General features: G+C 41.0%; 1 protein-coding gene across 4 annotated transcripts in view; it reads left to right on the forward strand.

Moving 5' to 3' along the window:
* The window catches only part of DOCK10 (dedicator of cytokinesis 10), a 225,709-nt gene that overhangs the window by 38,030 nt on the left and 174,335 nt on the right, over window positions 1-13,344 (forward strand). For all 4 annotated transcript variants that reach the window (XM_075268832.1, XM_075268834.1, XM_075268833.1 and 1 more), the window contains exon 2: window positions 9,299-9,418. In XM_075268832.1, the coding sequence (XP_075124933.1) occupies window positions 9,299-9,418 (120 nt within the window). The remainder of the gene's footprint in view (window positions 1-9,298; window positions 9,419-13,344) is intronic.

Consider the following 13,344-nt stretch of genomic DNA (forward strand, 5'->3'; position numbering starts at 1 on the left):
TAGCAAGAAATGAGGGTATTTGTAACCCCAATATATTCTTTGAATTCCCATTCAGAAACTGGCACTGTATACCAGTAGTAAAAATTGTGGGTGCACGTAACCCCAATATATTCTTTGAATTACCAGTCAGAAACTGGCACTATATGGCAGTAGCAAGAAATGAGGGTATTTGTAACCCCAATATATTCTTTGAATTCCCAGTCAGAAACTGGCACTGTATACCAGTAGTAAAAATTGTGGGTGCACGTAACCCCAATATATTCTTTGAATTCCCAGTCAGACAATGGCACTATATACCAGTAGCAAGAAATGAGGGTATTTATAACCCCAATATATTCTTTGAATTACCAGTCAGAAACTGGCACTATATGGCAGTAGCAAGAAATGAGGGTATTTGTAACCCCAATATATTCTTTGAATTCCCAGTCAGAAACTGGCACTGTATACCAGTAGTAAAAATTGTGGGTGCACGTAACCCCAATATATTCTTTGAATTACCAGTCAGAAACTGGCACTATATGGCAGTAGCAAGAAATGAGGGTATTTGTAACCCCAATATATTCTTTGAATTCCCAGTCAGAAACTGGCACTGTATACCAGTAGTAAAAATTGTGGGTGCACGTAACCCCAATATATTCTTTGAATTCCCAGTCAGACAATGGCACTATATACCAGTAGCAAGAAATGAGGGTATTTATAACCCTAATATATTCTTTGAATTCCCAGTCAGACAATGGCACTGTATACCAGTAGTAAAAATTGTGGGTGCACTTAACCCAATATATTCTTTGAATTCCCAGTCAGAAACTGGCACTATATGGCAGTAGCAAGAAATGAGGGTATTTATAACCCCAATATATTGTTTGAATTCCCAGTCAGACAATGGCACTGTATACCAGTAGTAAAAATTGTGGGTGCGCGTAACCCCAATATATTCTTTGAATTACCAGTCAGAAACTGGCAATATATGGCAGTAGCAAGAAATGAGGGTATTTGTAACCCCAATATATTCTTTGAATTCCCAGTCAGAAACTGGCACTGTATACCAGTAGTAAAAATTGTGGGTGCACGTAACCCCAATATATTCTTTGAATTCCCAGTCAGACAATGGCACTATATACCAGTAGTAAGAAATGAGGGTATTTATAACCCCAATATATTCTTTGAATTACCAGTCAGAAACTGGCACTATATGGCAGTAGCAAGAAATGAGGGTATTTATAACCCCAATATATTCTTTGAATTCCCAGTCAGAAACTGGCACTGTATACCAGTAGTAAAAATTGTGGGTGCACGTAACCCCAATATATTCTTTGAATTCCCAGTCAGACAATGGCACTATATGGCAGTAGCAAAAATAGTGGGTGTATATAGCCCCAATTCTATTGCTAGGGGACTTGCAGGGTATTTCTGGGGTGAAGGTGGGGGGGCACACCGTTGGAACGGGTATCGGGGGTATATATCGGGTATACGGGAATACACTGACAGTGTATTCCATTCAGGATCCTGGGAAAGCTGGGTTGCGGCGATTGAGCCCGTCAGTGCCACGTTACACTGACAAGCTTCTCCCTGGAATTTAGCTCTTACAAGAGCTGTTGTGGTTGTCTTCTCCTTCCTATCCTAGCCTGTCCCTGCCTACCCAGAATCTAAGCCCTAGCTAGCTGGACGGAAACCTCCGTCCTCGGTGAATTGCAAGCTCAGAATGACGCGAACCTGGGCGGCGCTGTTCTTTTAAATTAGAGGTCACATGTTTTTGGCAGCCAATGGGTTTTGCCTACTTTTCTCAACGTCACCGGTGTCGTAGTTCCTGTCCCACCTACCCTGCGCTGTTATTGGAGCAAAAAAGGCGCCAGGGAAGGTGGGAGGGGAATCGAGTAATGGCGCACTTTACCACGCGGTGTTCGATTCGATTCGAACATGCCGAACAGCCTAATATCCGATCGAACATGAGTTCGATAGAACACTGTTCGCTCATCTCTAGTTACTACAAGTACTAGAAGTGTAATGGAATTACACATCAGTACTTGTATTATTTATTGCTAGTTCCCTAGGAAGCTTTTGCAGCATGTTAGAAATATACCCTAAAATTAAAGAGCATTTCTTAAAGGGGATGTGCCACAAACAAGATATATCTCCTATATACAGTATAGGACATCAATTTCTGATGTGGGTCTAAACTCAGGGATAACCCTGACCACGAGAAAGGTGGTTGTGAATTTCAGTTATACAGGACTGCAAAGATTCTTGAATAAAGTGCCCAACTATCTTTGGCAGATTCCATAGAGTTGAATGGAGTGTCAGGGCTTATGCTCAACCACATCTACATTTAAACAGGGTGATCTGTGACCGTGACGGTCCCAATGGTCAACAGACATTTATTCCCTATCCTGCCACAGTCTTAGCACTTGTATGAATGGCTGGATAGCTATATATGTAGCCAAGTTTAACAGCATTAAATGAACAGTTTCAGCCATCTTTAACATGACTATTTCAATGGCTTTCTACGGCTATTGTTTTGCAATATCACAGTGCAGGAAGTTATTAGATTCAAGTTAAAGACAATTACACTTGTTTTTTTGTTTTTTTGGGTTTTTTTAAATGTAGATTGTGAGCCCCACATAGAGCTCACAATGTACATTTTTCCCTATCAGTATGTCTTTTTTGGAATATGGGATGGAAATCCATGCAAACACAGGGAGAACATACAAACTTCTTGCAGATGGTTTTTTGTCCTTGGCGGGATTTGATGATTGAAAGGATTACCACCCTGCAGAGTTATGATGAAGGCTAAGTAGTGGGCTGCAGCAAAAAAGTGATGCAGGAAAAAGTGCTGCGGCAATGCATCACAATTTTTCGCAAAAGTCTTTTTAACTGGGGTTCCCTCTGTGGACTTTCTGCTTCAGAAATTGTCAGTGTTTCCATAGTTATAATTGATAAGCTGTGATTTCCAAAGCTGCAATGTTTTAGGAAATCTCAGCATTTCCACTGCGCCTATTTATCTGCAATGTGCAGACAGGGTTCCCTAGAATCCCATCCACTTTGTGGGCAATCTAAAACGCTGTAGTTTTTGCTGCATCCTTTTGCTGGGTTCACACTACTGCTGCTGTCCACCCAGGGGTTTCCGTCCTAAACCCCAGGAAAACTGGACAGGGAACAAGCCGTTCACCTTTAAAACCCATTCATTTGCTGGAAACAGGTTTTTTTTGTACAAACTCAAAGTCGTACATGCAGGACTTTGTGTTCATTCTTTTAGAATGAATTGTACTTTGTATTAGATAGTTAGACATCCATTGCTTAACTGAGGTGCCAGTCTCAAACCACTTCTGCAGACTACACAGAATTTTAGCTGATGTTACTATCTCTGTGGTTTTTCGGACGTGATGTTCTAATTGTCTTGTGTTTACGTTTTTGTCTTTTTAGTTATATATTTGTCTTCTGTATAATAGAAAATGTATTTCTTAGTCCCCCTTTAATTACAAGGATCGAGCGGGATTCCAGTTATTATCTCACCTAGCAATGCTATTGGCAGTCCTTGTCTGAAATGCTGCCCACTTTTTACAACCCATGGTAATAGATTTATAACAAGCTCAAAGTGCTTGACCATTCACTATAATATCCAATAGGCAGGCTCTAAATCTATCTGACCACCAGACAGTATGCCTGCTTATAAAAAATATTAGCCTGTGGCTCAGCCCTAAGGTTTTGTGGTAGGATGGATTTGTGTGTTGTCTGCATAAAAACTTATCTGTTCTTTTTTTTATGGAGAATTGTGGGATTTTCACATCTGAAAAACTAGCTAGAAATTTCAGTGAACCCACAAAATGTCACATACAAGATCTCATACAGATTAGATCTCTTCTAGATGAAAGAAGCAGTCTTGGAAGTGCGCAAGCGACCCCAAAATAGCCTTAACCACCTCACCGAGCAGTGGTTAAATGATGCTAATAGGCGTAGGGTAGCAACTAGAGATGAGCGAATAGTATTTGATTGAATACCTCGCTCCCATAGGAATGCGTGTAAGCGGCCGAACACCAAGGGGTTAAGCGCATCGAATATTCACTGCGCTTAACCCCTTGGTGTTCGGCCGCTTACACGCATTCCTATGCGAGCGAGGTATTCGATCAAATACTATTCGCTCATCTCTAGTAGCAACCTCCTCTAGGTGGCACTACAGAGATGGTTTACTTTCATCTTAAGAAAGGGCTAATCTGCATAGATTTTTTCCCAGGAAGCATTACCTGGCTTAAGAGACTCTCTACTCTTAGAAACAGTTTCCCCAAGTCATATAATATCATAGTCATTTTTTTGGGGGGGAAATCCCAGCTGTTGTCTTCTCTGCCAAGAAAACTGATATTGTAGAAAACACCATGGGATGTCTACAAGTGGTAAGTATTTCTAATACTAAACCCATGCCAAGAATTACATAGAACACTTCTCGATTTTTCAACGCTATATGGCTACATAGCCCTAGTACCTTGTCCCAAGGCCTCAGTATCCCTATTTACCGTCTATTAGGTAATATGGGGAATACATTTTTCCCTACTGTCTTACTGAGTGTAGCCGCCTCACACTGAGTGCATTAAGGCTATGCTAGTAAGATATTGTTTCATAACACTGAGTGCTAGCTTGTATTTTCCAATTGCTTCACCTACGCATATGGCAGAAGCACATGGCAAGTGTTTAACTGTTTTACCAGTTCTATCATTAGGGGAATAATTTAATAGCTGTGATATGCAATATTAACTTTAATGCTCAGTAAAGCCATGTGCTGGAGGGGCGCCAGAATTGTCTCTGTTCTCTTCTGCCATATGTGCTGGTTGCACATTCCAGAGATGCAGAAGGAGGATGTGTCCCTCCATGACTCCTCCACACTCTCAGTTTACACGGAATTCACTATTTTCTTTACTGTCTGTAGTATAGTACAGACTATTTCATCGCTGAGTCTCTGAGTCTTCAATATCAGCTTTGCTGCAGCTTCTAAGTCGGATACACTATTAGTCTATTCTTCACGTTATCGCCTATTCAACCCTATGTAAACCTGACGTGCTGAAAAAGCACAGTAACATGAGACTAGGTATATAGCTGTAGGTGTAGTACACCTGCTTATTTTTTATACTGGTACTGATTCAGGGATGTGCAGTTTATTCTAATAATTCACTATTTTAAAGAATTGTGATCCTGATTTGCATCACTTTTAGCCCCACCAGGACTGTAATATATTCCATGCAGGCTTTGTCCTCCCCGCTGCAGACTACCATGAACAGTCTCTCTGCTGTAGGCAGTGGTTGGATAGTAAGAGAAGAAATCCTGCATTAAATATATCTATCTCTTTCTCCCGCTGACAGTTTGCATAACTATTTTAGTTTTTTAAGTAAAAATTTGGCTATTCCTTTGCATCTGTTTTTTGTATTCATTAATGGCTGCTGAGGGGCATTCACACTTGCGCCCGAGTCCGCCCGCCAGACATGCAGGACTTTGTGTCCGTCCAAAAAAAAGGCTGCATATGGACATCGGCGGTTTGCTTTAAAAACCGATTCACACGAATGGGTTTTAAAACTGACTGCTGGGAGGACGTCCCCTATGCAGTTTGCCTGGGGAATAGGATGGAGACTCAGTGGGCGCAAGCGTGAACACCCCCTTAAAGTGGTTGCTGGATTACTGTGCTGTGACTATGACAAGCTGTGCACCTCTGTGTCCATCACATGACCGTGGACCGGATATCACATGACCATGGACTGGATATTACATGACCATGGACCGGATATCACTTGACTATAGACTGTTTTTTTACCCACTGGAAGCAAAGAAATAAAGGAAGTAGAGATCTAGAAAAAATAAACAAATACAAGAAATTGATACAAAAAGTGGTTCAGAACATCAGAACATTATATAACTTTTCTTCATACGTTCAATAACATGAATTTTCTAAACCTGGACAACCCCTGTAGTTGATGCATGATATTTTTGCAGTAGTCTCAAAGTTGTGCACAAACTTATTTCACATAAAACATTAAAGATTGGTCAGCACATTGGACATGTCTTATTTGGTAAAATGAAATTATGATTCTAGAATGTGTTCTGCCGTTCCATAAGACAAGTGACCCTTGATCAGATGATGTCCACACACGTTTTGGCAGATGGCATTTAACACCTCCTAGACAAAGGCAATCTGCCAAAATGCATGTTGGGGTGAATGCAATCTGATCAAGGGTCAACTATCTCTAAAGATCAGGACTGATCATTCTGTGTGTTGACACTTGTTTTTATTAGCCATATATTAGGTTGGTTGTACCTGTATGGTTTAGGATAAACATTTATACTGCACTTTATAGTTGGCAGCTTCCATGAGCAGTTCGCACCTGTATTATTACATGTCTGTACTGTTTTGCTCCTGGCCCTTTTGACATATTAAGCTTAGTAATTTCTTACCTCATTCCTTTGTCTCCAGTTAGCAATAATTGTGTAAGTGTTTCTCTGGTGCTGGAAGAAGCCAAGGCTTATATTTTTATGGATATCCCCTTTGAAGTCATTGTGCGCTGTTTAGCTATAGCTATAATGAATCTGAAGCACTAGGGAAGCAAAGGCTGCTACAATGTAACATACATACATCATACTTTGTTCACTGGAAATGTTGTTCCTTTAGGCGTATTGCTCTGTAAAATGAATGAATAACGATGATATTATAATGTATCTGATCTTATTACTCTACTTGTACTCTATCTAATCTAATGTACGTCTTCTGTGAACCCATAGGCTATCCTTTATAAAGTCATTCCCTTAAGATAGTAGTGACTGTGGAGTCCATGACTTGGAGATGCTGGATTACCATTAATGGCTTACCATACGTTATACCATCACAGTAAAATAATAATGGCCAACGTGAAAGAGTCATAAATTTACTTTAATGTTTTCCTCTATATGCCGCTGACATACCCTTCAAGCACAATGTAAAGGTACAGTAGGCCATCAATATATGATGAATAGGGCACAACAACTCCCATCCTCATCATTGATCAGCTCAATAACAGAACTGAGTTATTGGAACATGTGAATAGACCCAAAGTACCCGTCATAATCGTGGCGGATGAGTTTTTGCTAATTGACAGAACTTTACATGCACTTGAGTTTCTTACTCTTAGATGCACACGTCTTATGGCTAGCTAAAGATTAGAGATATTATATCATTTATCTAACCCTTTAATGACACAGAGTAATTTTGGGGTGTTAAAGGGGTTGTCCTAGCTTAAATGGACACCCAAATTATATTTTTAAATTGGCGTAGGGTGAAAATAAAACAATACTCACCTGTCCCTGATACTCCGGTGTTTCCCCACACATTCCTGCAGCTCTGTTGTTGTCTTCTGGTGGAAGAGCCAGGCAGCAGATGGGTATTCCAATAAAGTAAATCCTTCCAAATTGCATAACTTGTTTATATTTCTACCGACATAGCTATGTGAAGGCTTATTCTTTGCGTGACAAGTTGTAATTTCATTTGGCACCATTTTGGGGTACATATAATGTTTTGATTATCTTTAAGAAACACTTTTCAGGGGTCCATGTTCAATTCTAATATTTTGGCATTTTGTTATCACAGTGCTCACGCTCCATAACGTGGCAACTTTGTCCAGCAGGTCATTACCATTACAGCAATACCAGATCGGCGATACCACATATATATTGGTTTTATTATGTTTTATCGCTATTGCTGAATAATATTTTCCAAAAACAAACGATTTTACTGTGGTCACCGTATTCTGATACTTGTAACTATTTTACTGTTTGATTGATGGAGTTATGTAAGATCTCTCTTTTTGCGAGGCAAGTTGTAGTTTTTATTGCCACAAATTTTTAACATGTATGACTTTTTGTTCACTTTTTATTGTTATTATGATTTTCATATTATGCTTTTTTTTTGTTTTTTTACAGTGTTCAGCGTATGTTATAAATAACACTATTTTCGATACTGTGCACTATAAAGACATATTGGAATACCTAATACTTGTCTCTGTTTGTTTGTTTCTATCTGTATCTTTCTGCTTGGCTCTTGCATTGAACTAGGGCCCATTTAACTCTGCGAGCCAAGGATATGTGCCCACACAGTTGTAGACCTCAGGCAGTAGCAAGAAGCTGCAGGATGACTGGTTATTGGGGTCTCTGTAATGCAGTTGTGAACATGGGGCCCAGGGAGGAAGGATACTGGTTGGCCTGAGTCTTCTCCTAGATGTCATTTCAGCATCTCAAAATATAAAAGTAAACTGCTTAGTTTCTTAAATAATCTGCCCAGTATATTATACCAACACATTATCTGGTAAGAAGCTGTATAATGAGTATGAAGTACAATGAGTTTGCTTTGCCATGCCAGGGTGAGCTGAGGGCCCACCTGTTTCAGGGGCCTATTGGGGGGATCACCTGCTCTCCTGCAGGACAGTGTGAGCCTTCACTTGTTTATTGGTCTTCCATAAGAGTTTAGAAATGTAATACCCATAGCACTAGCAAGGGACGTCTATTGGTCATTAACACTTGTAGATCCTTCCAACTTGGAGGGTAAGGGAAGTTTTGTGGTTCTTTCTTCTTCGGAGCAGGCTTATGTTAGGCCTCATGCGTCTGAACTTTTTATTGGGTTCACTTTTTATGGACTTGGTTATGACTAAAATATGTAGGTGCCTTTCCGTTTAGTTTAATGTAATGCTGTTTGAAACTTTTTGCTTTAAGGATTATTAATTTTAACTGAATTGTGAAGCGGTTTAATCTCTACATACACAGCTCCACATCCTCTCCTTTTTTTGTGGTTAACACAAGCCCGGAGGCTGTATTTCCAGCAACAGCAGAACGTTTCACTTACAAGGCCTGTACTCATGTTTTTCCAAATTGTGACTATAAAAATCTTATCATGCTATAGTCAGTTGTCACACTACCAATATACATGTTACCATTGCCATATTATTATTGGGTATAATTTAGCTATCATTAATCATGTGATGTGACCATAGTGACAACCCAGGTATTTAATGCAAATGAATAGGTGGTTGTTAGAGGCCTGTTCTATTAATAGTATCCGTGACTCATACGATACATGTAATAACAGTAAGATCTTGCTGAAAATCCTGTCCTATAACAGTACACATATAATTAATGAATAATTCGTCAGGGCTCCATGAATAAAGCTCCTTCTGAATTAAGTGATGGGCGGCATAAGCTAATAGCATTTGAGTATTTGGCTGAAAGTTTACAGTATTTTGTAACTATTTCTTGTGCTTTTCTACCTCGACTATAAAACATGGTGTATTTTATTTTGCAGCATGAAAAGCCTAAACTCCTAGAGCCATTGGATTACGAGTCCGCCATTACAGAGCTAGAAAATAGTTATTCCAACGACCCTCTAAAAGATCTTGTATTATTCCCTGAAGACGACTTTTCAGTAAGTACGCTTTTACAATGGCTTGCTTTATCTTCTAGGTGGTATTGTATAATCTATGAATCTCTTTTCATGAACAAAGATTTCAGTACATTGTAGCAGCGATGCATGGAATAATATGTAGCCAGCTGTTAGGGAGCGTTGTGTATGGTGGTATAGAAACATCTACTGCAGTCATATTTTATAGATTTATCCTTTCCATAACTCCATCCTTTATTACATTGGCCCCACCACTAAAGTTCACACAGAGTTTTTTGGTCAGGAAACTGACTCAAATTCCTCCTCCTAAAAACGCCTCGCCATAGAACTGTATGGTGAGGTGTTTTTTGGAGGAGTAATTTGAGTCAGTTTCCTGACCAAATTACTGACCAAAAAACTCTGTGTGAACGTAATATGATCTCTGGTTGTAATAAATGCTAGGGTGTTCTTGGATTACAAGGGTTTAGTCACCCCCTCCTTCTTTAACATTATAGTGTTCACACCTACAAACTAGGGCACATACAGTAGTACCTACATACCAGTGTCACCAATTTACCATTGTGCATAGAGATTTACTTAAAGCCACATATTAGCATCCATAGAAAATAAACTGCAATAGATGTGCCGATGCAAAATTGCTAGAAATATCAAAGTGTCTTCCTCCTTACTGTTTTTGATTTTTAATATCTTTTTGCAAATAGAAATGTGTCATCTTCAGTATTTATTAGTAAAGCATAGAGCTGACTATACATTTTTAAAGAACTGTCAGCTGAACAGATGTCTTCCATCACATCCCCATTACACATACATGTGTTTTTAGGGGGAATAAGTCACTGTTGCACACCTCTGGCAGTGGCTTTTCTCCCTTGAGAAGAAAGGATCAGACTGTAACATCTCTGCCTGTTCGGGCCTCTGCGCCACCCTCTGCTCGTGTGCTGCGGCGCAGGAGGCGTGTGCAGTTTGATAATCTGCTTAAAGTTTTTAGTCGCACTGTGTGAACTCAGCTCTAGTTCTGTGATTGCATTTGAACCACACCCATCTTCTGCCTATGTTGCCTCGGTCCATTAAGTGGTTAATCTGTCTTGCCTGTGATTGACAGCTTTCCTTCCTATCAGGTTCAGGGCGGGTTCTTCCTCCCCTATTTAGTCTTGGCTCACAGTCACACTGGTGCCATTTATTGCCCTTGCTTTCTGGTATCTCTTGCTGTTATTTACTTGTATGCTAATCCTTGACCTCTGGCTTTCCTACTGACTATTCTCTTGACTCCGATTTGGCACTGCATCGCTCTCTTGTTACCGAACCCTGGCTACCTGACCTCCCTTTGTTGTTGTACGTCTTGTCTGCGTTTTGTGTTTCACGTATTCAGGGAGGGATTGTCTTCGTGGTTGTCGCCTATTACCTAGGATAGGGTCTGGCAATAGGAAGGGCAAGCGGGGGGCTTCAGTTTAGGGCTCACTGTCCCTTGTGCCCCTCCCTCCAGGGTTCACCAGCAGCTTCTGGGGAATTATCATCTGGTTATTCCCTAACACAGACATGTTGAATTTCAGTACGTCCCACCCTTCTTTTCACAATCATCTTCTATCACGGAAGGTAGTTCAGTATCTCAGACTGTTACCTTGCACTGCTGGAGCCCTAGGCTTGAATCCAGCCAAAGGCAAGATCTGTTTGGCGTTTGTATGTTCTCAATGTGTTTGCATGGGTTTTCTCCCATACTTCCAAGACATATTGATATGTAAGAAGAGCTCTACTTAGGACAATGATTGATGACAGTATGTAAAGTGCTTCAGAGTATGTTACTGCTTTATATATTAGATGTCTTCTGTGTACAATGAATTTGTACAGTTGGATCAACATGCGGTACATTGAAAGAGTATTGACACTTAAAGAGACCTGGTCAGCAGCTCCTGTGGAGTGCACTAGAGAAGAAGCCAGGAAGGCAAGGTGTTATTTCTACACAAAGTGTTAATGTATTCAATATGGTATTCCCCAGTAATATTTGCAATGACACTAAAAATACCATTGTAGATGTTATTCCTCTAATTCAGGAAAAAGGCCATTTATTGAACCCCTATAAAAGAAAATATGCAGCAAGCCAGACATGTAAATAACTCTACGATACCAATAATTGTCTAATATCGTTAAATATAAGTAATTTTATTTTGAAACCGGAGTCAGTTACTTTTTTCGTACTCGACAACCCTGGTTTATATAAGGTACTGTGTGTGTATACCTTATTTTAGATTATACTGCAACTGAAATATAGTGGAAAGAGGAAATTGGTGGTCGTAGCTTAGACTAGGAAGGTAGTGCCAGTAATGCCAATGTCCCCATCTCTATTTTTACTTAGCGCCCGCTTACTGTTTATATCTTGGCGTCCATATACTGAAAGACATACTAACGTGTATTGCTGCACTTACTAAAATCAGTCCTGACTGCCTCATGGAGCAACCCCAAAATGGAGATCACTGTAAACATTTTAGAAAGCCGTAACGGTTAGAGATGAGCGAACAGTGTTCTATCGAACACATGTTCGATCGGATATCAGGGTGTTCGCCATGTTCGAATCGAATCGAACACCACGTGGTAAAGTGCGCCAAAATTCGATTCCCCTCCCACCTTCCCTGGCGCCTTTTTTGCACCAATAACAGCGCAGGGGAGGTGGGACAGGAACTACGACACTGGGGGCATTGAAAAAAATTGGAAAAAGTCATTGGCTGCCGAAATCAGGTGACCTCCATTTTAGACGAATAGTGGATTTCAAATCCGGGTCATATGAGAATGTGAACTTTGTGACTATGAGACAGGGATAGCTGTACAGGCAGGGATAGCTAGGGATAACCTTTATTTAGGGGGGAATGTTATTAAAAATAACTTTTTGGGGCTCTATCGGGTGTGTAATTGTGATTTTTGTGAGATAAACTTTTTCCCATAGGGATGCATTGGCCAGCGCTGATTGGCCGAATTCCGTACTCTGGCCAATCAGTGCTGGCCAATGCATTCTATTAGCTTGATGAAGCAGAGTGTGCACAAGGGTTCAAGCGCACCCTCGGCTCTGATGTAGGAGAGCCGAGGGTGCACTTGAACCCTTGTGCACCCTCAGCTCTGCTACATCAGAGCCGAGGGTGCACTTGAACCCTTGTGCACACTCTGCTTCATCAAGCTAATAGAATGCATTGGCCAGCGCTGATTGGCCAATGTATTCTATTAGCCTGATGAAGTAGAGCTGAATGTGTGTGCTAAGCACACACATTCAGCTCTACTTCATCGGGCTAATAGAATGCATTGGCCAGCGCTGATTGGCCAGAGTACGGAACTCGACCAATCAGCGCTGGCTCTGCTGGAGGAGGCGGAGTCTAAGATCGCTCCACACCAGTCTCCATTCAGGTCCGACCTTAGACTCCGCCTCCTCCGGCAGAGCCAGCGCTGATTGGCCGAAGGCTGGCCAATGCATTCCTATGCGAATGCAGAGACTTAGCAGTGCTGAGTCAGTTTTGCTCAACTACACATCTGATGCACACTCGGCACTGCTACATCAGATGTAGCAATCTGATGTAGCAGAGCCGAGGGTGCACTAGAACCCCTGTGCAAACTCAGTTCACGCTAATAGAATGCATTGGCCAGCGCTGATTGGCCAATGCATTCTATTAGCCCGATGAAGTAGAGCTGAATGTGTGTGCTAAGCACACACATTCAGCACTGCTTCATCAAGCCAATACAATGCATTAGCCAGTGCTGATTGGCCAGAGTACGGAATTCGGCCAATCAGCGCTGGCCAATGCATTCTATTAGCCCGATGAAGTAGAGCTGAATGTGTGTGCTAAGCACACACATTCAGCACTGCTTCATCAAGCCAATACAATGCATTAGCCAGTGCTGATTGGCCAGAGTACGGAATTCGGCCAATCAGCGCTGGCTCTGCTGGAGGAGGCGGAGTCTAAGATCGCTCCACA

Source organism: Leptodactylus fuscus, chromosome 3 (assembly GCF_031893055.1).
Source record: "Leptodactylus fuscus isolate aLepFus1 chromosome 3, aLepFus1.hap2, whole genome shotgun sequence".
Lineage (NCBI taxonomy): Eukaryota > Metazoa > Chordata > Amphibia > Anura > Leptodactylidae > Leptodactylus > Leptodactylus fuscus.